The 26,835-nt window shown below is 37.7% G+C and overlaps 1 protein-coding gene across 6 annotated transcripts in view; it reads left to right on the top strand.

Annotated features, from left to right (window-relative positions):
• NELL1 (neural EGFL like 1) overlaps positions 1–25,340 on the top strand; it is a 292,307-nt gene extending 266,967 nt beyond the window's left edge. For 3 of the 6 annotated variants that reach the window (XM_080594043.1, XM_080594042.1, XM_080594041.1), the window contains exons 16-20: positions 4,353–4,493; positions 13,640–13,833; positions 19,282–19,458; positions 21,059–21,283; positions 23,388–25,340. In XM_080594043.1, the coding sequence (XP_080450169.1) occupies positions 4,353–4,493; positions 13,640–13,833; positions 19,282–19,458; positions 21,059–21,283; positions 23,388–23,438 (788 nt within the window). In that variant the 3' untranslated portion in view covers positions 23,439–25,340. The remainder of the gene's footprint in view (positions 1–4,352; positions 4,494–13,639; positions 13,834–19,281; positions 19,459–21,058; positions 21,284–23,387) is intronic. The other 3 variants (XM_080594044.1, XM_080594046.1, XM_080594045.1) reach the window with 3 other exon arrangements.
• The last annotated feature ends 1,495 nt before the right edge of the window (positions 25,341–26,835 follow it).

Below are 26,835 nucleotides of genomic sequence, written 5' to 3'. Positions count from 1 at the left end.
TGCCATTTTTGAGCTTTTGCAAAGCCATTATAATGGAGTGTTGCCAGTTCCATTAACAATTCTGTACTAATGACAGTTAAATAACTGCATTGGGGTAAAAGCAGCAACGACCTGTACAGGATCTCCTTTTACATGGATGTTGTAAGAAAGCTTGAATAAAAAAACCCTGCAAAAATAGTTCCACAGGGGGTAAGACAGCTAAGTCAGATGTTGTGTTGCAACTAGAAAAGAAAAATGTTACACTCAGTGTAAAGGTAGAATAGATATTTAGCTGAAGACTAGAGAGGAAAATTAAGGATATGGGAAATTTTCAGTTCCTAAGGAAATATTAAATTGGCTGTTTCTCACAAATACTCTATTTGTTTTGGACTATGTAGCTATTAGCACAGATTTTTAGAAAGCCCAGACAAATCAGGGAGTCAGTGAATGTGTTTTCACTGACATCTGTGAGCATGGTTTAGCCACATGGGATGACAAGGTGAAGGTGTGCATGTAAAGACCCAGGCTCCTCCATCCATGGCAGGATGCCCGGATGCTGTGCGAAGGCAGACCCTGGAGCCCTGACAGCCATGTGCTCGCTCTGGTGCCAGGAGTGCCAAGAGAAGGCAAGACCTAAGGCATGGGAACACAGCCAAAAAATGTCCAACTGTTGTTTCTTCTGGCCTGTGTCATTACAGGATTTCTGAATAGGTTTTTCTGTGCTCCTTTGAAGTTTGATTATAATTTTTGTACTGTTTTTACTTCCACATCAGAGGTACGCACTTTCATTTCTGCTTTGCCCAGGGAAGTGGTTGAGTCACCATCCCTGGAGGTCTTTAAAAGACATTTAGATTTAGAGCTTAGCAATATGGTTTAGTGGAGGACTTGTTAGTGTTAGGTCAGAGGTTGGACTAGATGATCTTGGAGGTCTCTTCCAACCTAGATGATTCTGTGATTAACATTATGTGATAAAAAAGGTACAACATACTCTGAGTGTCCGCACACAACACACACACATAAATAGTGTATATGTAGTTCAAATTCTGTAGCAAAACCCCAAATCAGACTTGAACAGAAGGCTATCCATCTAAGACAAGTATGCAACATAGAGTGTTAGCATTTGAAGATGGAAAAGCAAAGATAAAGAAAGGCGAATTGATTCAAACTCCCTGGTCAAGCTATTATGTGTAGTAAAATCTTCCTGTATAGATTCCTCTAAAAAGTGTTATCAAAGCCATACGTCAAGATGGAAATGATCTATTAGGTGAACTAAGCAGTGTCACGGTATATGACATGCCATTTTATAGAGCTGTTGTTTGCAGTTGCCTCTCTGTGTTATGAGCATCTTAAATCATTCTGAAGTTTCTAAAACAAATCCATAATATTTTCCTATACCTGCAGAAATACATTTATCCATATGCTACAAATAATGCACTGGATGTCAGGAGATTCTTACAGACCTAATCATAATGTTTTCTTCCCTTATATTTTTTATGGACATAATTTTAAGCATGGAATAAGAACCTGTGATGTATTAGACAAATGGAAAAGCCCCGAATGGTTTTTTTTTTTTTTTTTCCATTTATGCGGCTCTTCATGCATATTGTTCTGTATGGTGCTGTTAAATGACATGTTGCCAAAGGAACACTAGCTTGCTGCAGAAGCAGGGGAAGGCTTGCTTCCCCATTCTCCTGCCCGCACCAACAGCCCAGCATGCACACATGCAGCACATACCATGCAGAGGAAAGCTGGGCCAGGGAGCAAGGAGAGGTGCTGAGTTTCACTGGAGGGGGAAGAGCAGGGAACCACCTGTAAGCTGCAAATGGCTCTGGGAGAGGAGACGTAGTGATACAGAGTAGAGCTTGAAGGATTTTTTATATATTTTTTTCTAGTAGTTGTTTCAGCAACAACAGTGGCTTTCATGGCTTGCACTCCCAAAGCAGCCAGCAGTGCACCTCCTCTTGCCTTGCCTCCTGTCCCTGGCACGGGTAAGGCCCTGCTGGTGTAACTGTACTGGTTTATGGAGATCAAGGAATAAAGGGAGAATTGATACAACTGGAAGGGTGTCACGTTTTTCCAGCTCTGCTGGCTTAAGAAATCGTTTTTGTCTCCCTAAAAATCATTGGACGAAAGCTATTGACAGAGTACTGCCATAAGAAAGTCAGGTAGTCTTGAAATAGTTGTATGTATTATTTTACTTTTTCGATGTAATGTACAGAGACTTAGATACTAATGTTCTTCCATTAAGCAAGCTGCTGCTCAGATTTGGTATCCTGGCAGACAGGCTTTCTGAAAAGTAATTTACCAGTCAATTAATATCCTATACCATGAGTCTAAACCAAATGCACTTTCAAAAGGGCTTAACTTCAGAAGTGAACTTTAGAAAAACTCCATTGATTTTATAAATTAAAAATTGTAAAATTGAATATAAAGAGGCCCAGTACAGGACTGACCCACAGAAGCAATCTTTGAACGGGAACATTCTCAGATTGAACGCAGGGGAAGAAAAGAAAGCAAGAAGGATTCATTTGCAATTGACCTGCAATAGCAAAGTCGTTCACTTTCCAAATAGGATTAAACTTGTTCCATCAGCCATGACATGTGAAAAGATCATGGTTATAAATTCCATTTGCTGTAATGAATTGAAAGTGTCTGAGTTTGCAAGCAGCACTCATCATTGATGGACAGCTAGATTTGTGCAGTGTTTTAACACTAAAATTAGCTTCTACAAAATAAAAAGTACAGAAAAGGTGGCAGCAATGACAGATTTTAAAGCGTAAAAAATTGACTTTATTGTTAGATGGAAGCTGAATAAAGCTTCAAATAAATAGTGGTTGTAACCCTGTTATACAGATAACTTGCTTCATTCTTGAGGGAATGTGAACTCAAAACTGAAAAAAGGCTTTTGTTTAGGCTTCTTAACCATATTTAACAAGAATAAACACTGTTACTTAAATGAGGAAAAAGTAAAATTTTCTATGGTGTTGCTTACAAGATGTAAACAAAGAAAAAGGAGAGAAAAAAAAGGAAGATTTGAGGGATATTGAAGATTGAAGGATACTTCATTCAAATTGATTTCAACGTGACTCCCTGCTGTCAATAAAACCATATTGGTGTATGTATTCTGTATATTGAGATAAAAACTACATTCTGTGGTTACTTAGTAACCCTAACTTAATCTTGCGTCAGGATCAGACAATGTTTCTTCCTTGATGCTTGCAGAACTAAATGCAGATTGAGAATCTAATCGCACCAAATTTGTGTGTTCAGTATAGACGATTTTATGAGTATTTTAACTGTGCCAATGGCCAAGAAAAAGTCTCAATGGGTGACAACAGCTAATATTTGGAAGTGATTTGAGATTCTTTTCAATGATAAGGTATGCAGCTGAAAAATAACCAAGATGGGGAGGAAAAAAAATAAAAAAAGTCAAACAGTCTGAGCTAAAAAGAGGAATGAAAATATAATAGTTTCTTAAATTACTGCAAGGTTAACATGTAATTAATTTGCTAATTTTAATTGCAACCCTACAAAATGTGCTGGAAAAATGCTCAAAGGGGAGAAACAGCCAAGTGTCAGCCATGATTAACCAAGGTTACTAGCAATTATGAGGTCTCTATTAACCATGTTACGGAAATTTGTAAAAACCCTTTATAAAAACAGCACATTTATTGAAACTCAGCAGGGTATTTCACTTGCTGTACCTTTCCACTGCTACAGACTTATTGGTATGGTGTCATTTGCTTCATTCTTTTCCAGCTAAATGTTTTATTGCAGCTGAAACGTAGACTGCCTTTTCTTTTTGTTGCACACTGTTATACATGTACTAGGTATTCATTTTGATCATTTTAACGCAAAAGATTAATTATTGTTTGCAAAGTGCCCTGAACACGTTAAGTGCCAGAGAGCTGCAAAGTACCACAGCTGAACCGTGGGAACACATCCTGAAGAGAAGGTTTTTTCTTTCCAAGGTATCCTGGGACGTGCAGTCAGTAAAGCAGCAATGTTGCTGAAAGTGCCTTTTCAGTTGAGAACCTGCTCTACAATACTTTGCATGTGCAGACGAATCTGATTTAAAACAATCAAACAAACAAAAAACCATGCCAACAACACAACGAACAAAATTTCTGTACGTTTGCTTTGCATTTTAAACAAAGCATGCTGTAAACAAATGTCTTATATGTATCAAATTCCATGATGTACTGTTCTGTTTTATTGTTGTTATGTCAGTCATGTTGAAGTGTCTGTTGTTTGGAACTGTAATAAACCATGATCCATTAAAGGAAGACTTTAAAAAGCAAAAACAAAAACCTAAAGCACTGGTGTCAAAGGAAATTAATTTCCTGGCTGGCTTGTGTTTTTCTCTGAGGCAGATATTGATGAGTGTGCAGAGGGGATCATTGAGTGTCACAACCATTCACGCTGTGTTAACCTCCCAGGGTGGTACCACTGTGAGTGCAGAAGCGGTTTCCATGACAATGGAACCTATTCTCTTTCCGGGGAGTCCTGTGTTGGTAAGCAATGATCAGCATAGTGCTTTTTTTTTTTTTTTTTCCGCGTTTTGCATGGTGTTATAAAGTGACTACTGAGACACTGTCCTGAGCTGTTGCTGTGTTTGAGGCTAAAATGAGAATGTAAGCAAGCGTGTCTGTGTTTGGCAGCATCCCCAGCCCCGCAGCCTGGGTGCTAGTTTAAGACGCATCACGTTTTAGAACGGTTATTACAGCAGGGAGGCAGTCAGAGATCCAGAGTGTGCCTTGCCATTTATCATAATAAGTCGCTTTAAAATCTGAAGTGAAAGCAGGCTTTCTGGGGAGCATAATAGGCCACAAAAGGGGAAGAGTTGGCTTTCAGATTTCAGCACAGCAGCATGAGAACACATTTGGTGTATGTCTGTATTCCTTTGATATGTTTGTTTTGCATTGTTTCATATCTTCATCATTTTATTTTTAGAGTTATGCAAATAGCGTAAAGCACTTTATGTACTGTATTTGGAGAATAACGCCCTAAGAGCACGAAGGGAAAGGAATGTTTAAGGGGTGCAGAGGAATTTGTCTGTTGTTTCTGTGGGAGGACAAAGAATGAGGCTCCATGAGGATCTAGTGCTGGTTCTTGCAGTCTGGGTGCCCTTGACTGTCTGTAGATTTTGTGTGCCACCACAGCAAGTAAGCACCAACAAAATCATAGCGAGGTGTCAATTGTGTTCTACCTCTGATTTACAATTTTTACACCTATTTACTTATTCTTGGAAGCCTTGTGTATAATTTCTATATGATATTTTATTATATGAGTTTAAAACAATGCAGAAAGGATCCTATTGTAACTACTGTTTTGAGATACAGGTGTACTTTTCTTCATTCTATATCCTTTCTTTGGAATTCCATTTATTTCATCTCTACTCAGTTCCATGAATTTTCTATAAAAACATTTTTGCTTTTCTGCTTCTTCTGTGAAAGACTTTGTTTTAACACTGTAAAACTTATTTATCATATGTAAGTGCAAAGGGCTCTATCTAAGATTTGAAGTATACAGTTGAAGTAAAATATATTTTTTCATATGAATTTATATATTTAGTTCTAACTTGTAACATAAAGTCTAATCTTTTACAAATTGCAGCTATTATAGCACTGTGATTTAAACATGCAGAGAAAAAAAATTATTTGCAAAAGCAATATTTTGTAGATTGTCCAGCTGAACTATACTAGCTTCTTATGTATTAATACATTGTCCTAAGCTGACCAGGGAACACAACAAAATCTCAACAGTGAGCTTGACTGACGAGGCTGTGTTTAAATAAAAAAAAAAAAAAAAAAAGGAAATTGAAAAATTTTACAGCATTTTGCGACTTAATATTGAAAGTACTTTATCAAAAGTCAAAGCAACATGAAGTAGCCTTTGAAAAGCCCCGAGAGAAATGGGGATAAATATCATTTGTAGCATTCCTGATGTCTATCTGTGCTGCTACCATGGCGATCTCCATCCCTTTTCAGGCCGACCTTAGGTAGCTGTTTTCTGTCTAAGAAAATGCAAGACTCGGGCTGGGCTCAGCAAAAGACAGATGCACAGACAAGACCGTGGTTTGATGTGGCCCACAGATAGGCTCAGTTGCTGAAAAAGCCAGTATTGCTAATAAAGGGAAGGACACTTGGTTACCTCTGAGATAATAAAAAGAGCCCCCAGTGCTCTACATACTGTGGAAACTGAAAGGATGAGTTTTGGTGCAAACAAATTGCCCTCGTTTTGACCTGCACAGCACACTGGAAATCTGTGAGGTGAGGTGCTCTTCTTGCCATATGCAAGTTGTAAACGGAATGTGAAATGAATGAGGTTATTTTGACTAAATAGCTTCTCTGAACTATCTGCTGCGGGGTACCAGTGATGAAGAGAATAAACCAGTTTCTTTTGTTTCATTATACTGGTTAGGCAGTTAAAATTAATTGAAAGACTTTGCTAATCCATATAACAAAGAGATTTAAAACTGTGATGTTTATTTAAAAGTACAGCTAAGAAGTGGTTAAAATAAGAGATGATAGTGCATATTCTCACTAAAACTTGGTTACTTAAACATTGACTTTCATTATGTTACAGAGCTTATTTGCACGGCAGAGTATTTAGAGTCAAGGCCAGAGCCGTTCGCTCTGTTTCAGATAAAAGAGCGTTCATCTGCTTAGCAACAGCATTTTGGCCTGTTATATTTTGCGGACTGTTTACTGAGATCCTAGTATGTACCTGAGCTGGGTTTGGCTCAGTGCCCTTCAGTATGTATTGAAGCATTTCTTCCTTCCTGAAGGACAAATCTTGGAGAACAATAAACAGGCTAAAAGCATAATAAGAATTAAAAATAAAATAGGTAAAAAAAAAAAAAAAAAAAAGACAAACCAACAAAATAATAACAACGTATGAAAAATCATAAGACAGGAAGGAGTACTCAACTCTGGCAGATAGTCCAAAGCCTGGGCAGGTGGTTGCTGCTGCTGGATGCATTTGTATCTCTCTCAGAAATTCCCCTTTCCCTCTGTTTATGTGGAGGTGGTCTTGGTGCTGACTTGTTGCTTGCAGGGTCTCATTAGTGCTTGCAGAACATTTTAAAACATGTATACATTTGGGTAGCATTGTGGTAGCTCAGGGCTTCTAAAAGCTTTACCTTGTTGCCTGTAAGAGTGGAGTTTGTCACCTGGCAAGGGACGAATTTGTAAATTAGGAAAGTCATAATATTGTGTGAGAGCTTGGGCAATAAGGATGGATGACTTAGCCAGGGCGCTTCAAGCTTCAAAAAATTCTTTATTGCTCAAAATATCAAGCATAGACAGCTTTGAAAAGGGAATATATTTCCACAGCCACACTTTTATAAAAGATGTCAGTTTCATAAAGAGATGGTAAGCAGGCTCAAATTAAGAGAATGTAATTTAATTACCAGCAGTAGCGTTTTTATGAGGCACTGGCCTTTCACAATATGTTATTAAGAATACTGCTTGCAGACAAAAGGCAATTGCTATAACTAAGATGCTACCAAAGTTTCCTTGGCAATTAAAATATGTAGCCTATAGTTGCTGTGTTTTTCTTTTTCTTTTGTTTTTTTTCACTCTTTTTTCCTTTCTTAATAGGGATTTTGCTACACGTTAAGGTAAACACACAAAAATGCTTTATAGAGAACTATGACTTGTCATATGATACATATCCCAGTATTAACAACAATCCACAGATATATCACAATCCATGTTGAAGCAACTGGCATACGTTGCTGTTTCCCTGCACTAAGTGCCTGTTGACAAACATTATTACCACATAAGGTAATTACCCTCACTGTTGAATTTTTCGTGACAATCTTTGAGATTATCAGAATCAAAAGAAGGTAAAAAAATGACAAAGAAAATGCTGTCTTATGAGAAGTAAATAGCGTGCCACAAAGCTCACTCATATCTGCAGGAGAAAAATAAAAGCAAATTAAGATAAATTATACATACTTATCTCCATCTCTCTTTAAGTGAGATGCTTCTGGTCTGTAAAGAACTGTTCAGGCCTGGAGTGCTGAATTCCTGATTCTTTTTTTTTTTTTTCCCCTCCCTAAAATGGTTTCATTTTCCAAGTCTTTATGCTGTGACTTGCAAGCACAGAGGGAACAATGAAGACAGCGGTCTCTGTTGGTTGTCTTTGTCTTTTCTTCAAGAATCAGTGCAAACTTTGTAGGGAAGCTTAACATGGATCCTCCTCCCACCAAAAAAACCCACAGGATTCACCGTGTTTAGCATGCTGAAAGGTTGTATAGCTCAGCCTAACTGCAGGGTTAGAGTAGCTGTTGCTGGGATATGAAATCTGGAATACAGTAGGATGGAGCAGCTTGTGAGAGAAAACTCCATGTGTGTTAGTCTCCCATAAAAGCTGGGTGCAGCAGTGCTTCAGGGTTAAGTCTGAACAGTTTTAAAAGCAATCACTGAAGCTTTAATATACTACATGGTACGCTGCAGTGTTCTCTGTTTCCTAGGTTTGAAAGTGATGGAAAAGCAGTTCTGTTCTTTATTATTTCTTTACTGTGACAGTGGTGAGGCACTGGAACAGGTTGCACAGAGGAGCTGTGGATGCCCTATCGCTGGAGGTGTTCAAGACCCAGCTGGATGCAGCTTTGAGCAACCTGGTCTTGGTGGAAGGTGTCCCTGCCCATGGCAGAGAAGTGGAACTAGATGGTCTCTAAGGTCCCATCCCACTCAAACTATTCTATGATTCTATTGTGACCCCTTTTTCTGTCAAACAAAAGGCTAGACCCACCCTTCAAAAATCTTCCTGTATGCCTGAGAATTGCTTTTCTGCCATTAGAGAAGTGGTATGTAGACAGAAAGGTTTACATATTGTGCAGAATATCCAAGACCATCTCTAGAATCTGCTGTTTTACAACTTTATTCTGCTTGTAGACTTTAGTAAAACTCATAACGTCAGTCTCTACAAAATGAAAAGAGTCTCTTGCTTACTTTCCATTTAGTAAATTCTGATTCTTGTGTTCTAGGAGTTTCATATCTTCAAGGTAATTGTGCTTAGTCATTTCTGTATTTCTAGAAAGCATTAGTAAATCCTATGTTCTGAATCTAATTTACCATACAGTGTTCTTTAATACATCATTATGTCTCTGTAGAATAGAAGTACTATCATAAAATTTCTAACTAAAAAACGAATCTGTTTAGTGATTTTTCAAAGATGAGTCCAAATCACTTTGTTTGATTTAGGAGGAAGGCAAATACATTATTTTGTGACAAATTGCATGTGAAAAATGATTTGTCAAAACAGTGTTTAGTTAACTTGTACACACTTGTTTGGGAGCTGAGTATACATTTTTCACATCACATACTGTAATGGTTTAATGTACCATAACAGTTAAAATTAGCACATTAGTAGAGTTCTTCTACAACAGCTTATCATGATATTACAGAGCACCACACTGCGTGACATGCTTGCACACATTTATTAAGGTGCTGTAGAAAAGTCACACCATTAAAACCTGAATAGCCTGGAAAACTAAGAAATGAAGGAACTAGGGATTGGTTTAAAATTTCAGTGAAACCTAGTTAACCAACTTGTGTTGATATATATGGTCATGCTTGTCTTCCGCCCCATTCAAATGCAGTGGCTATGGGACCTCTCACAATATCTGAAGCAAATTACTTCTTGTTACAGCCAAAAAGGATGAAAAAGGAAATTGCATCTCAGGGGATTATTCTATTCCATTTTGATTCTGCTTTCTTGTCTGCCCATGTTACCAAGTAATATTTATGTATTTCAAAAGCATATAGGAAATAAGCATGTCTTGGATAGTTTGTTTTCTTCTTTTTTCCCATCCACAAAATGTCACTAGTTGCATTGCAGCTAAAATACATATCAGGTACTTTTTGCTGTACGCTTGTTTAGAGAAGCACAGATTGAAGGTATTTGAACAGTGAAGATCTTGATCAGTTTTATGATAGTCTTGTGCAATGTTTGAGGTGGCATGTCTCAGCAACAAACACTTTGCTGCTGGTGGTATATTGTTGATATAAAATAGCAGAAGGCTAGCTTTACAAAGAAGTTTCTGATTATGGTCATTTCTGTTCTATTCTCTATTTTCACCACTCTATTCTCTCTTGAAGAGAAACGGTGTTGAGGGGAGAAGTGAAGCTCTGCCAGTTTTACTTGAGTTAGTTAGTGGTTTATGCCACAGATTATCTCAATTTAATGAATAATCTTGCAAAGTCATACCAGGTATGGAGAGGAAAATGAGATGGTTTTCACAGGTTTATAGGCTACATGGAAGAACTAATTCCCCCAAAAGTCAAGAAAGACTTCTTGTTCTTGTGTTATATATAGGAGTAAACTATGGCATGTCCGTGCTGTTTTGTATATGTACTTGTCCATTGTTCTTAAAAGTTGCTTAGTTTTATAGTTGAATATTTCATCTTCTGCCTGGCATTGTTATAATGGGCAGTAAAGTTTGTGTACGGTTTTGCCTTGTCCTTCGTTAGATGTTACAGTTTTGGGCCAACGCCTTCTGAGAGCTGTTGTGGGAAAGCAAATGAAACCTGATGGGAGTGTGGGGAATTTGAGCTGAGCAAGGATTTGAATAATATAAAAATAATCTGTATGCAAAAGCCTTATCATACAATTTTCATATTCATTAGAATATTGTTTTGGGCATGTTCAGAATTTTAAACTATGCTAAGTTTTCAACAGCTAAATAGACACATTGATTCCAATTGTTAAAAGAAATTGCACAGTAAATACAAGCACTTTGTTCTATGTTTTGCACAGCCATCTACATGCTCATCTCACATCAATATGAGCAATTCCATGTGATCTCCATTAAGCTAAAATACTTTTTTAAGCTAACTATGAGCTAAAAATATGGGAACATGTCTTCTTTTTTCTTCTGTATCTTTTTTCTTTTTATTTTTTTTTCTTAAAGAATGAAGGGGACAAAAATACACTTATAACTTATTTTCCTCAAGTTACTGGGAACACTGGCTGTTTGTTCTGACTTTTAGAAATGCAGTCAGTGACAAGAAAATGCTGCCAAAGGGAGGTTCTCAGAAAATTAGCTTTATTAAAAGTTCAGCTGGAAATGAGTGTAGTGTCCAAGCGTTTTATATTTGATTAATGGCTAAAACTTTTAAATAATAAATGCCGTAAAATAATAAGAAACCATCATTTGCATAAAGAAAGAAAAAAAAAGAGCAAACTGAGTAGCAATTAGGAATTTATGTTCACGCTATGTTACTCAGCTTTTCTTGATGGCTTACTTTGTAAAGAATGTCCCATTTATCAGGTTGGGTCTCTGTTAATAGGGGCATCCTTTTCATGTGTGCTAAACCTAACACAGCAGCAGCAGCAGTACATAAATAGGGTGCTCTTCCCTTTTGGATATATATAACATATTAAGTTGACTTCGTGAAGTATGAACAGGTCTGTACTACTGAGAATATGAATAATGTTAGTTTCTATAATTGCTAACATCTGGCTTTCCATAAATCTGTTAAATTACATGGAAGCCAAATTAGATTTCTGTGTCATAAGTAAAGCAATTACATGGAACTCTGTAGGCAATATGGCATTATATTCATCTGTGAAATCCTTTTAGTTTTGAACTGTGAAAGCTACCCTTCTAATTTGCACTGTGATCCTGCTGCATACTATATATATACTGCTCAAAAAGCCCTTAATATGGCAAAGAAAATATTGGCAATTGAATATCACTTTGTGAAATCACCAAAAAGCGAATGTCGCATTTATGTCTTGATCTTCAACAACAACAACCAAAGAAATACAAGCCAAAGTCTATCAAAAGGAAAATAGGGTATTTTAAAGAATATTTTAAGCCTCACTGTAGCTGTTTTGATAACAGTTTAGTCATAACTCTCTTCATGGCCTTTACCTTCTGTGATACTCTGGCACCTGTTAATCAATGAACAGCAAGTTTTAATTTCTGGTAGTGCAATCCCTTTTACACCACTGGTAGTGGACCTTTCAAATTCTCAGTAGTGCTATGGTATGCATTAGAGCAATTATGTTCTTTTTTTGGTGATTAAGACCATCAAAGCAGCAAAATGCATCAATTTTAGGGAAGTCTGAGTGATGAGCAATTGAATCAAGCTATCAGGCCACTGGGAACATCTCTGACAAAGGACTGGCCCCCAGCCCAGGAGTGAAGCCCTTCTGTGGTGTAATTGCCTTCTGGCTTCCCTTTTGGTCTGTGAGCAGAAAGGAGAACAGCAGTTTTCTCATGCCCTAAGCCCCAAACTCTGTTGTGGTGGCTGATTTTGCTTTTGATCAAACCCAAGGACTAAAACATTTCCAGTTGTTCCTGGAGCATTTGTGAACTGAAACCAGCAAGTTTACTATCCGGGCCAGAGGAAATGTGGTGATTTGGTTGTTAATAGATAGTTTCCTTCAGCTAATTGAGAGAATTCTTAACGTCTTTATTTTTCTGGCTTTCTGAGGAGATGACTAGTGAATCCATGGCACTCTACCCACGAGGTAGGGCAGCTAGCCATGAGATCCCACTTCATTAGAGTTTAGGTAATTTTTCTTCTTTAATTCTATTAAATTTTAAAAATTGTTGTTTTAGAGAGGAATTAAAAGTACTCTTGGGTAATATTGTGAAGAGTTATAAATTTCACCCTAGCAATAAAGGCATTTTAAATGGTAAGCGTGAGGATTCTTCCTTGTAATTTCTGAATTTGTACAACACCCTTTTGGAATTTTCATGATAGAAATCCTCAGATACTTGTAAAGGACTTTCTTCTCTAGCCTTCTTCCCACCGTTTCTTATAGCTTTCATTATTAATGTTGCAACAAAAAAGCCCCACCAGTTTACTGGTATTTTATCTGGACAATCTGTCAATATATTGTTTAAGAGCAGTCCAAAGTTATTTTCTGAAAGAAATACCTGCTTTCCACAATGTGTTTATAAAGCTCATGGCTTTCACTGCAAGAAAAAGAATGCTGTATAAACTCCCTAGGTAAATCCGTATTGCATAATTATATGTTACCCTCCAAAAGCAATTTTAATGGGGTACTGTAATTCACTTTTCTCCAGTGTATAATGATTTTCTTTTGTTGCTTACTTCTTTGTGTCATTGCTAAATCATGGTTTTCCCACATAGCTTTTTTTTAAGATTTTTTTTTTTTGTTCTATAAGGTGCCTCTTTTTTTATTTTATCTTGTACTTTTAAATTCTCTTATACCTTCCAGCAATGGGAATAAGATGCAGCTGATAACTGTTAGTGTGGAAACGTTGATCATGCTAGGAGCTTATGAAGAATAGTGCCTTTCTGTTTTGGTGTAAAATCCAGAACAGAGAGTGGTCCAACAGATGGAAGGTAATTCTCTTCACTAGTTGCCAGTGACTGGAAAAACACTATACACCCTGTTCAAGTTCATCAGTGATATATAGTTCCACGAGTTCTGTCAGTCTCAGCTTTTATAATTAAGCCTGCTGGTGATAGTTTAAGAATTCTTGGTGGAATCAAAACAAACAGTAGATAAGTTTACAAAATCAGCGTTTAATATCTATCAAATACATACGGAAGATGTCAGAAAGAAGGTACCCACCAGCAAGGCAGATGACTAATAATTAATATAGAAATAGCATTTGCCCTGTGAAACCAAATGTCCAAAGTATTATAAATCTGCTGTCTTGCAGATATCGATGAGTGTGCCTTAAAGACCCACACCTGCTGGAATGACTCAGCCTGCGTGAACCTGGCAGGAGGGTTTGATTGCCTCTGTCCGTCTGGACCATCTTGTACCGGAGACTGTCCCCACGAAGGTGGCTTCAAGCGGAATGGGCAGGTGTGGACCCTGAGGGAGGACAGATGCTCCGTTTGTTCCTGCAAGGTGAGATCCTGGTGTTCTGGATTTCAGGAGTTCTTTAATTCTCTGGGCTCATGTCAGACACCCCATATTGCAGTGCCACTGGCATTGGCAAAATGTTAGCCTAAGCCCAAGGCGCTGAGGCAGAAGGTAAGCTCTGCTGAGGGGCACTGAAGTTGTGACTGGGAAATTTTTCTGGGACAGTCTTTTTTCCTTTTGTGCAAAACTGAACACAACTGAATAGCAGCTAACACTGGAGGGCTTCTACCGTGTGTCATCCTGTGGGCCAGAGCCACTCAGGGCATGCCTCTGTGAGGTTCTCACATTGCCCTTTAACACAACTTGCAGGCGATCAATGTGCTTATTCTAGATGTTAAAAACGGTTTTCAATTTCTGTTTCATACGAATATGCATCTCTTAGGGCAAGTACTGTATGTAGCCAACAGTGGCCCTCTTGATGGTGTTGCCCTTTAGTTGGAATACCTATCAATTAACTTGACATGATTCCAACGTTAGAGGACTTAGCAGTAGGCACTAAATTTCCTCCAGTGGAGAGGGGTGAAGGCCAGCTTTCTCCTTCACATCCCAGCTTGTCTCTGTCAGCAGTTCTCCCCCCTTGGGCAGTGCAGCATTCTCTGCACCTTTGGAGAAGCCAGGCACAGTAGAAGTAGGTCTACTTCAGAAATCACAGAACAGTTTTTTCTTTATTTTTTTGTTATTATTACTGTTGTTGTTGGCCACCCTCCCCCCCCCAGAAACTGACCATTCTTTTCTGACTGTGGTAATCAACTTAAAAGACCATTTGACTCTCCTTTCTTCCTTTTCACTGTTCTAAAGAGGGCTGCTGTCAGTGAAACCACTAGAATTTTAGAAAGGCACCAATTTGCAAAGTGGTTGATCTTTTATGGCCACTTTGACCTGATGTGTTCATAGTACTGGTACTATGTACTATGTAGTACATAGTACTATGCTTAGATACAGCAGGAACACTATTGGCTCTTGCATCTGTAAAATGAAATTTTGGCCACTGTGAAAATCTGAACATAAAGAATGAGAAGTAGCCTATCTGTCCCCTGGTTGTGAACTGCAGAAGCTCTAGAGAGTTTGGAGGGGTGATGAGGGACGAGGTACTTTGAAGTTACGAGAAGCTGAAAGCCTCATCATTTCTGTATTGCAGTAGTATATCAGAAGGGGAAATCAACGCTTGAGAGTGAATAGAACCCACAAACCTCAGCACTGTTTGGGGCTCAAATGGGAAGATAATCTTGTTAGTTGCTATATTTTTTACTTCAAGTAGCCTTAAGTTCCCTAAAACTCCTCCCTTCAGAAGCTGAAATGTACAACTCCACTGAATACATATAAAGCTTTTATTGTAATCTTGGGGAACAGGCTGGCTTATGAAAGGATTTCTAGTCAATAGAATAAACAGTTTAATGTATGTGAAGACATCTGGTCTGCCTTTGCAGAGCTATAACTATTAGTATTCCCATTTTAGATTGCTTATTATTTGTTTTCTTTGCCATTTCTCATTGCGCTTATTTCTTATGTTGAATGCCCTTATTAGTATATGAAAATACACAAAATGATTAACTAGTACATAGATATTTTAAAGTAAGCTTGGCAGTGTTTGTTGCTGTGACTCTTCCTTTATATCTTCCTCATTTTCCGTTTTTTTTCCTCTGTGAATTCACATTTGCATTTTATTTCATGTCAGTAGCTGCCTTGTTTCAAGAGCCAAATTCTTTGCTATAGAACAGGGAAAACGAGGAGAGCTCTGCCTCCATCTTATCCAACCAGAAAGTAAAGTCTTCTCTCAGTATTTATTGAAATTATTATTGAAACATATTTTATAAATTGTGGTAGCTCCCAGTACACCAGACTTCTCAAATCTACTGCAGGGCTCTACTATTTTCATGTAGTTGCATGGAGGGCTGGTCCTGCTTGTCCCTTTTGCAGCTTGCTGATTTTGGTGAGGAAAAGGGCAGAGTATAACTAAATCATTCCTTGTATTTCTTACTCTAACTTTGAAATGATCCTACTGACTTGTTTTCTCTTGGAGACAAATCAGTGTTTCACCTTTAAAATAATGTTTTCTTTTAGCTTTTGTTTTGGTATAGTTATTTTAGGAAAGGTCAGAGGGATGTATGTTGTGCAGTGGCTGGAAGACATGGATCCTGTCTTGAAAATATTTTAGCTTCAAATGGAAATTGAGTAGCATGCTTAACTTTGAAGTTCATTAAGTAGTGCTATTTGTGGAGTAGAATGCTGTCAAATACAAGAAGTTATATTACTTCAGTAGTATACTGAAGCAGGTGTCATTATGGAAGCACAAGGGATTATTCCAGTGTTCCATCAGATCCAGTCTCTTCAAATTGTCCTCATTCACCTGAATGGGGACAAAGTTTACATAAACACAAACTCTTGAAACTTAATTAGCTGACTGTATAATTAATGTAATACCTTAAGTATGTTTGATGCATCCTCTTCAAGTATCTTCCTGAACTCTTGTGGATTTAATGCACAAGACATAAAAATTTGAAGGGGAGTGGGTAGTTGTTCCCTTCTCCCAAAGGCGGGGGGGGAAGCATGGCTGTATGGTCTGGCTATATGTGGGCTTTTGAGTCTGTCCCCTAATTCAGATAACCCTCCATTCCCAATGTGAAAAAAGTCTGGGAGGTAAGCACAGCACTGGGAATGGTGGGATGTGCAAAGGTGAAGGGTGTTCCTGATGGTGAGAACAGCGAGGTGGTTTGGTTTGGTTTCTGCAGGGTCTGACTTCTGTCTGGTCGGCTTTGGGGTTCTGTGAAAACTTGAGTCACCCTTTACATTGATTCTCTTGTGTGTCAGTTTTTTCCTTGGTAGGAATAATTTTGTGTTCATATCACTGATGCTTCTGAAACATGTAGAACTGCTTCAGTGAGGAAGGCTGAGAGAGAGGTACTAACAAGATGCTATATGTAATTATCCCATCAAAATGAAATGAATTATTTTCTGTGTATTTCTCAGTTTTTGCTATCAGAAAAACAAAACAACCAAAAAAGCCCAAACCACAATGCTAATATAGAACTGCAAAGACAAAAGTAAGATGTAGCTTAAGAGGCTTTATGTCACTGCAGTATAGGGATAAAAATGTTTTTTGAAAGGCATGGAACTAATGAGGTTGTAGATAAAACACAGATGCTTAAATAATAGAGATTAGCAGTGTATTATTAGCAGTATATTATGATTACCAAAAGGTCTCTGGCAAAATCATCAAGCTTTGTCAGTGTTCCGAAATACAGAGAGTGAAGGCAACGTAAAAGGTTAGCTGCTCCCCAGAGGTAACAGCACAGTAGCTCAGAGTAGTGAAGTACCAGCACCATCACCAGCTGAAAGGGGAATTTGAAAAATAATCTTGAAAGCTTGGAAAGTAAATTGGGCTCAGGCAGACAGGTTATTGCTAGTCATTATTAATCAGCACTCCATTATGGAGAGAAGAGAGACTGCCATTATTGGCGGCATCAGGCTGCTGAGACACCTGGCACAACTCACCTGGAGCTGGTCATCCTGGCAGAGCATTTGTGCTGGACTTCTGCTTGATGTCCTCCCTCAAAAGGGTGAAAGATACTTGTGCCTTTCCACCTGTGAGAACAGAGATTTGGTCATAACTTGGCAGTAGGGAAGATTTTTTTTTTTTGTGGGTTTTATTCCCCATGCTGCATCTGGACCTGTCCAGCAGGTGTGGGTAAGGAACTGGGTCACAGGCCATCTTCCTTACTTTGTGATTTACTCAAACTGCTGAGTAGGGAAGCAAAGCTTTATTTATTGCTATGGCTTCAGTGAGGAATCAGCCACAAGTACGGAATCCTTAGTTATCTTAATTTGATGCAAAGCTGACTAGAGACTGTAAGGCAGTCTAGCCTTATGCCTTGTGGCTAGGAAAAGCACTTGAGAACCATGTTGAGCTAGCATGTTTTCTGTACTTCTGTAATTCTACGTTCTCTTTAGCTTTCCTTGTTAGGCATAACATTTTAATCATTCTTATAACAGAAAGCAATATGTTAATCAATCCAAAAATACTATGAAATGCATCAGTGATGCTGACTGACATGGGCATTATGAGTCAAAATACATTCCTCAAAATAGAAACAGAACAGCCTCCTCCTATGTTGTATGCTGAGGTTATGGCTTTTCTGTCTGCCTGTGGAAAAGACATCTGGGCCTGCTGTGCTTCTTTTTAGTAATCACATTTTAAAAGATTCAAGAGGAAATAAATTTCTTTGCTTTGATAGGTATCCCTTTTTTTGGTGGCAATGAAAAAACTTGTCCTGCTTACATCAGATACAGGTTTATAGATTCAGAACAAGGTTCTGCTGACAATATGAAAAAACTCCATTGAAGTGAGAGCAGTTGTTTTGCAAATGGTACAACTGTGGTTTATTCCTCTCTCAACACTACCTTCAAATTGGCTGCAGGTGATGTTTTGTTTGAATAAGGAGTAATCCAATTATCTGCATTAAATGCAAAAGAATTTAATGTCAAAACTCTTCAATAATCTCCTCATTGTTAACTTTGATTTCAGTTCCAAGTCTACATGTGGCATATCAGTATGTTGGCTCACCTATAGTAAATGCTATAATTTCAAACACAATAGCTCCCCTAGTTTTCATAACTAGAATTTAAATCAATTTAGCTTTCTCTGATGCAAAGAGAATATATCCTTTCCTCTTTACATGCTGAAGCAAATCTTCTGTTTATCTCACACAGTTCTGTTTAATAGCATTTAACAAAATATGCCATCCAATACAGTAAGTAAATATTTAGCAAAATCATATTTTGGAGAGCCTGTGGAATACAGGCCCTCTTTAGTACATGAACAGAGTTATAAGGAGTGGTGATAGTTTGTACTCCGTTTAGCTTTATGCTGGTGTACAGTAGGTCCAGATATGGAACAAAACCAGTTGTGAATTCAGAGTAAAGAACGATTAGTATCACTGTGATTTTGCTGCAGGGTGCTACTATGAAGTTAAAGGGACCACCCTCATATCTTCCATATATTTATTCAAGTTATTTTCTTCACAATTCCACACTTAGTCAAAATAAAGCTAAACAAATATTGCATGTACTAAAGAGGCTACTGGTTGGAGAGTTTGTTGATGTAACTAATGAGAAAGAAGATTGTTTCACATTTCATCTGAGGTACTGATTTATTTTAAATTCAATTAGTTACAGACAGAAAAACACCACTCACATTCAGACAGCATTGAATCAGTGCACTGACAAAAACTGGGACAATACTGGTATTTGAGGTATCACAACTTGCATGATCGAGTCCTTATGTCGGTTAACATCTAATACATTAAGAACGTCATATTTTCTGATATGCCAAAGACATGCTCTTTGATATATATAGTGTGGGGCTTTTTTTGGGACACTGATCTGGGTTGCTGTCTGGTGGTTTGTGGTTGACAGCAGGGCAATGTGTATTTGCAGGATGGGAGAATTTTCTGCCGGAGAACAGCCTGTGATTGTGAGAACCCCAGTGCTGATCTCTTCTGCTGCCCAGAGTGTGACACTCGCGTCACCAGCCAGTGCCTCGACCAAACGGGGCACAAGCTCTACCGCAGTGGGGACAACTGGACCTACAGCTGTCAGCAGTGCCGTTGCCTGGTATGGGCAAAGTGTTTTGGAGGGGAGCAAGAATAATGATTGTCGTTTTTAGCAAAATGTACTTGGAAGCAGGTTGTTTGCTCTCTCTTCACCTGCTTTTCAGACTAAGAATGATACTAAAGCATTTATAGAGCATGCACCAAATGACGCACCATCAGTTTTCTTCCTACTGCTGAATAAGTAGGTCTAATGACTGAAAAGAAAAGCTTGACAAAAGCTTGGAAACCTTGACACTATATTAACTTTTTTTTTAGAGTGCTTGTCTACTTCCGACAACTTTTATAATGTCATCTGATCTTTAAATAATTTTTAAAGATTCTTTCACATGTGATGGATTTTGATGGAAGTTTCAGTTTTTAATTGCAACAGCTGATGTACCTGTCTTATCAAAATGGACAGGGCAATTTTCTTTTTTAATTCCGCAAAAGTTGGAAATGTGGAGTGCCAGTGCCACGTGGTGAATTAGAAAAGAAAAGAAAAAAAATAATAAAGAAAACCAAAATTACTAGACAAACATACAAAATAAAGAACATTCTTTTCTCATTAAGCACTGTAGATTATCTCCCTACAGCTTTAATTTTTGCACAGATATACTAATTAGTGCATCAGTGAACTTCATTAAAATTATCAATTTTCCATGTATAGCTGTCTGTATAATATTGTTTTTACATGTGATATTAATCAAGAGGAGTCTGAGCATCAGGAAACAAATTACATTCAAAGCTAAGTTACTGTTAAGAGATAATTATCTGTAACATAGAGCAGTAAGTATTGTATTTTGTATTCTCCTAAGATGGTTTTAATGTTGGCAAAAGAACAGAAAGAAACATTTGCAGACAGCAGCAATGGCAAATATTAAATGTGATGCATTTTACAAAGGATGCTGAGTTTGTGGTCAGCATTTCTTTGCCTAATTTTATGATTAGGTTAACAAACATACAGAACTAAAAGACACTGATTCAGTAAATCAGTGCTATATCTAAGGTTAGGTGCAGTGTAGATGTGTAGATGTTATCAACATCTGAAATGCTTACCAAGTTGCCTAATGCAAGTTTAGTGTAGTTTATGCTCAGATCCTACAGCAATACTCTACAGAAATAACTGCTTTTTTTTTTTTTTTAAAGTTAAGTTCCACTAAGTGGAACTAGTTAGATCCATGTTCAGTGCTTCTCACACATGCTAATTTAGATCTATTTGCAGTGTTAATTTCCTATTTAAACAGTTGCTGTGATTGCACAGAGATTTTATGTGACCATGCCCTGTAAGGGCGTAAGTCTGCAAGGCCATCACTGCAAAAATTGTAGTTTATGGAAAGTTATTGTAAACCAGTATTTAATGCTGTCTTAAAAAACCCCAAAGAACTGAAGTTCTCTTCCTATAGTGTTTTTTTTTAGTCAAGAAACAAGAAAATGATACTCTGCTACATTTAGAAAACTTCGTTTCAGTATTCAAATATGCAGTTACGTGATCAACCAGGCTGAGAAGCTGATCCATTAAATCTATTTCAATGCTGGCGAAAGAAATGTTTTCCATTTGACAGGATGAAAAGTTAGCTAACAAATGGAAATGTATTCAGTGAGCTTTGTTTCAATTTTTACAGGAAGGGGAAGTGGACTGTTGGCCTCTTTTGTGCCCCAATCTAAACTGCGAGTACACAGCCATTTCAGAAGGAGAGTGCTGTCCCCACTGTGTCAGTGACCCCTGCCTGGCTGACAACATCACCTATGACATCAGGAAAACCTGTCTAGATGGCTATGGAATTACAAGACTTAGTGGTGCCATATGGACCATGGTGGGATCTCCTTGTACAACCTGCAAATGCAAGGTATGATGGACAAGGTTGAATGGTAATGGAAATGATTGTTACTACATAAAAACAGGGTCATTTTCTGCCCTTGGAAGCTCATATTCAGATTGCTGTGAAGTGAATCAGACCTGAGGGCAGAAAAAGTAGCATACCAAAAAAATGTGTCTTATGTGGTCTGCAGGGTGGAAATAGAACAATCTGTGCTTGTTTTCTTCAAAATGTTAAGCACAGCTATGTAATATCCTAGCACAATTTACAGACATTCTGTTGGCGAGCCTTTCAGGCATTCTTAGTATGAAACTAGGCTAACATTTCAATAATTAATTAATGCGAATGTTTATGAAAATGTCTTTTGCAGGGCTGGTAAGCAGAGTCAAGAATACTAATACAAGTTTCACCAGCAAGTATACAAGTAGAAACCCCATAAGAAGGCACTTCCATAAGAGAAGTGGGAGGGAAATATCATAGTTTCTATTCCCTATTAGTTTCTATTCCATTGTCATGTATTTTGTCCAGTGGCTCTAAGGCAAGAGAACAGTCTGTCTCTCCTTTTCCATGCAGTGATGATCCCACTGGGCTATTTTTTTATGACCCCTCTTGCTTACTATCCCTGATCTCAAAAATTTTGTATGGTTTTCTAATCAGTGGGCCAGCATGAACAGGGAGAGAGCAAGGGCACACCTGCTTTATTTGCCACTCTCTGAGTAGATCAGAGAGGTCACTGTGTAGGGAGTACTCTAACCCATAAGTATGTACATAATGAACACTGCCACTGCCAGCAGCTTTCCAGAGAAAGGGTAAAGGCAATTGTCTCTAAACAAGGTAGATAATGCAGAGCAGTGTGTGCCAGGAGGAGCTCCAGGCTAGCAAGGTCAGCCTCCCCAAAGTGCCTGCTTTGGGGCTGCCCTAATGTAGGAGGGACCAGGACTTTAGAAAAATTGTTTTCCAGCATTTTCTGGGAGTTGGTTCAGGCATTGTTTCCCCAGCTGTTCTCCTATCACAGTGTATGCAGTGTGAACCTTGTGCCTGGATGCTGCACTTCCCCATTTACTGAGCTTACAGTTTGAAATTGTAACCTTTATGGCATCTGGTCTGGTCCACTAGGTTCTTGCTTGCTCCTGCCCTTTGCCACAGTTCACTGCCCTTCAGCTGTACATGAGTAAATGTTTTAGAGGCTGTGGTATAAGCAGAAATGGCAAAATGGTCCAGATTAAAAAGTGCAATTTTCTGTAAAGTTATTTCTATATTTATACAAAGGTGATGCTAGTGATCCATAATATGGTGTTCCTCAAAAAACAAAAAAAAAGTGAATATCAACTAATTTCTAAGTGGTCAGGAAAAAGCATCTTAAGGTAGTTGTCACCAAAGCCAGTCGCTGTGGACTTAAGGCTGTAGTAGATATATTCTGTTTACAAAGGACTAATAAAAATCAGATGACAGTATCCTCTTTGCTGCTATTTTCAGACTCCATGGAAGCTGAACCATGGATTCTGTGCTTTGTATCACTCTAAGTGAAAACTGATCTTCTCTTGCTTTTTAACAAAAAGTAATGAACAGAATTATGAAAATACTGCTTTGTATTACATAAAATATTCTTGTGTTCACTGTGGGAAACCAAGCTGTTTTTTCAGGGCTGTAAATTATTGAAGTTAGCTTTTCTGCCGTTCTTCAGAGTTTTTCATATTGATTAAACCAAGAATCTGAAAGATGGGCATATTTCAGAAAAATTGAGAGCTTCCCAGTATGGATCAGATTAAAGCTCTCTCCGTTAACTTTCTTGCATGGGACAAACCAACTCAAATCATCTTTGTTGCTGTTGTACTGTGTTCTATCATGAGGACCACTGAGTTGTTTACAACCAGATTTTTAGTTCAGGTTAGTTCTGTCTGTTGCTAGATACAGTCTGTACAGAGAGAAAAAGAACAGATAATTATAGTGCTACTTAGAAAAGCAGCCTCCTTAAAAAGCCATCCCTGTTGGGATCTACGAGGACAACCTGGGATGATGGCTTAAGCAGGTGTTTTTTGTGTGCAGTAGAATTACCTCTGCCAGCTACGATCCCCTTTGCTCTTTGTAGCTTGTTCTGCAGCAGTGATTGACACCTGCTTGTTTGTCTGTGCAGAATGGGAACGTCTGCTGCTCGGTGGATTTAGAGTGTCTCAACAATAACTGAGGTACTTGGACTGGACTGTGCTGGGGGAGGAACAATGATGAAGTTAACATCTGAAATGAAGCCGTATGCGTTGGTGTTTTATACAACAGACAATTACCAAAGTCTCCGCATGAGGAAGATGTTTGGGAGTTGCCTTTGGGACCTATCACTATGCTCATCCTTGCTAGCCTTGTCCGGGTGACTTACAGTACAGCGCATATAAGTCAATGGTTGTTAAAAGTTTTCAGTGTTGTAAATTACACACTTTTCCTGTCAAGACATTTGCAAATATGTTTAAATTATTTCATGGGTAAACTAATGCTGTATTTTTGTTTTAATTTGTGTATTGACAACATGATAGAAATCAGCTCTTCTTCCTTTGGATCTAGATTTTACAAATGAAACAGCCTGTTGTGGTTTTGTCCCATGATATCACATACTTAGTTCCAAGGTCCCTGTCGGATGTATTTATGAAAATATGTATGTATGTACAGTCAAATTGCATAGTAATTATATTTCACATCTGTCCAACATTTTAAAACATTCAAAGGTATATTTGATTGGACAGAATGGAAGTAATCAAAGTCTGTCTTAAAAAATATAAAAATAAATGCCATGAACTTAGTGAAACAGCAAAAAAGCACTTTCTTTTCCAAATGTGTGAAGCAGCAGCAAGACTCCTATGGTGAGAAATGGTACTGAAAATTTCCACCACCATTTCAACACATGTTCAGAAAAGAACCATTAGTCTTTGTCAGTGTTCTGTTTTGCAAGAGAAACTACAAATGCTGCAAAAGGGTATAATTCTTCTGAACTGTGCAACGATAAAACAGTCAGCCTTAAGATGATATAATTTAAATTGACTAGGTTAGTTTTTGCTGTCAGTTATAACATCATTGATTAGTTCAGAGTTTTTTCTTTTTTGTATTTGCAGTAATGATGATGTCCACCATTCTCAGTTACTGCTACCATAACGACAAAGTGCAGAAACAGCTCTACTAGTGACATGCGGGACAGTAGACCTTAACGCTTGGTAACTCTCATTACCCAATTAACAGTTCAGAAACAGATTTTCTCTTTTCTTATTTTATGACATTTAAAAATATTTATTTTAATTTACCACGCACACGGTGTCTTTTAATACATAAGTTTAGAAATACAAATGAAAACTCTTAGCCCTATATTGAGGTTAGAGTTTAGATTCTCTTCAGCTTATGTCTATTTTTTTCACGAGGCTAGAAAGTTTGTGGCATTAGAACAAGAATATATTTCTATGATGATAGTACCTACAGCTTGAACATCACCTTTTTAACGTGCTGTTGTGTTTTGTTCTGCTCATTTGTGTAGTGTTTTTTGCTTTTCATTTAATTAAGCACTGAGTATGTGGAAAAGAGTGCAGAAATAAGTATAGTGAATACAGTCTGGAAAGTCAACATTTGTGAGGTTTTCATCGTTTCATGCAGAAAAACTGAAACAGATAAATAAGAATGAAGTGTGACTATAAAGTGAAAAAATTCAAGTCTTTTAAATCAAGTACTATCATGTTTCTTATAAGGAGAAAAGTGGAAAAATATAAAAATGACTTGCTATCATTCAGATAATTTTATTCCATTTTTTAAACATTATTTGTTTTATCTAACAGGTCTGTGTGGTAAAGGTAAATTTATTTTCTTAAAATACCCCATCATTTTCAGCTACTAATGTATTTGACTATATTTGCATTGCCCTAATGATTGTATAATAAGGGAAACAGTTGTGTTTTATATGATACTCAAAGGATGTTTGTAAATCATGTCAGCTCATTTTGTATATCACATTGTAAAACCCAATGGTAATTCAGTTGGATGAGATATCCAGTGGGCTGAGATATAAAGGGGAATGATTTAAAACTTGTGGGCATCTAAATAAACTCCTATGTACAGATAACTTTCCTTTATTTTTATTAACAGAATTTTAAAACACTAATCACTGTCCTTTCCAGACGTGAATTTGTGATGTTGCTAAAAGGAGGAGTGTTTGTCTCGAGATGTAGTATCATAATTGTAAGAAATACTTTGTTTATACTTAGTAAGACAAAATCTTGTATTCCAGTCTGTCACATACCATGGATTTCTGAAGCTTTGTGAATGGGATTAATGACAGCACAGGGTTTCAAAATCATTCTTTTCCAATTTAACTCACAATAGTGAAGCCCTTTCCCAAGATGGTTTCTGGAAGCTCCAGACCTTGTTACGATGGTATTCAATAGGAGCACAGAACTTCATACTTTTTCACTGTGCATTTTGATTTCCTTCTAGAACCCAAATGCAGATTAATTCAATAACACCTTTTCAGAGGATTTTATACAACATTATGTCATTATCTTCAGAGTGATACGGCTTGAATTGTTTACACAAAGTCAAGATATTGGCACAGGCTTCTTTGTTTATGTTGCATTTTAAGCAGTTATGCTGACAATGATGAATTTATGAAGCAACGTGATCACTAGCCACATAACATTTACCTTTAGACTACTCAGAAGCTACAGCCTCCGCTCAAAGATCAGACTGAGGCACAAAATTTAATTCACTGTGTTCTTCTGTTACTAAGGTAAGAACTTTCAAAACCTCTTTCGAGAGGCCTTGATGAGGATCCCTAATCCCTATAAAACTATCGGCAGTACAGTAAAAATGCTGAGAAATATTGATGTTTATTATTTATAAGAGGTACAGTTACAGGAAACATGATTTCTGGAAATCTCTTTGTGAGATGATCCTTCTCTCTGCTCAGTAAAGAAGAACAGTGGTATTAACATGAGGAGGACTGCCACCAGACCTTCTGTGAAAGGTAACTTCCTGCCAGTTAAGGGACTTGCTCCAAACTCTTACTATAGGTAGGTGGAATTTTGTAGCTGTTTCTACTTATTTAGGAATATTTACACTGTGTGTAACATTTCTGACGACAAAAACTGAGAAACAGAAAAGGAAATGTCTTTTCCTTCCCCTTTTGGTAAAAAGCTCAGCCTAGGTTCTAGACCAGGACATTGTATTGTGTCATGCACCTCTTGTGAGGGAAGTGACCACTTTGTTCTGCTCATGGTATATTTACAAACCCACCTGCTGAGACAAAGGAAGTGCACCTCTGTGTTCCAGTATGGTGGCTTATAACCACTCTAGTCACTATTTCAAACCAAAGAAAATCCAAAGTATTGTACGGAAATGCTAATACCTCCCTAGTTCACAGGAGTGTGTGGGAGATTTATTAATGTCTCTGTATTGCCTCAGAGACCTAAATAACAACTGTCTTCTAGTAATATACCTTCTAAGAGGTGGCAGTTTTCAAGTATAATTGTGTGCAACATTTAATTAATAATATCTTTCCAATCAGATTGCAATCACAAAATATTTTGTGGTTTTGTTTTTTATTTGTTTTGTTTTGT

The sequence above is a fragment of the Anser brachyrhynchus genome (genome assembly GCF_964034855.1).
Source record: "Anser brachyrhynchus genome assembly, chromosome: 5".
In the NCBI taxonomy this organism is placed as follows: domain Eukaryota; kingdom Metazoa; phylum Chordata; class Aves; order Anseriformes; family Anatidae; genus Anser; species Anser brachyrhynchus.
The sequence above is the reverse complement of the archived record's forward strand: the minus strand, read 5'-3'. Positions and strand labels throughout refer to the sequence as shown.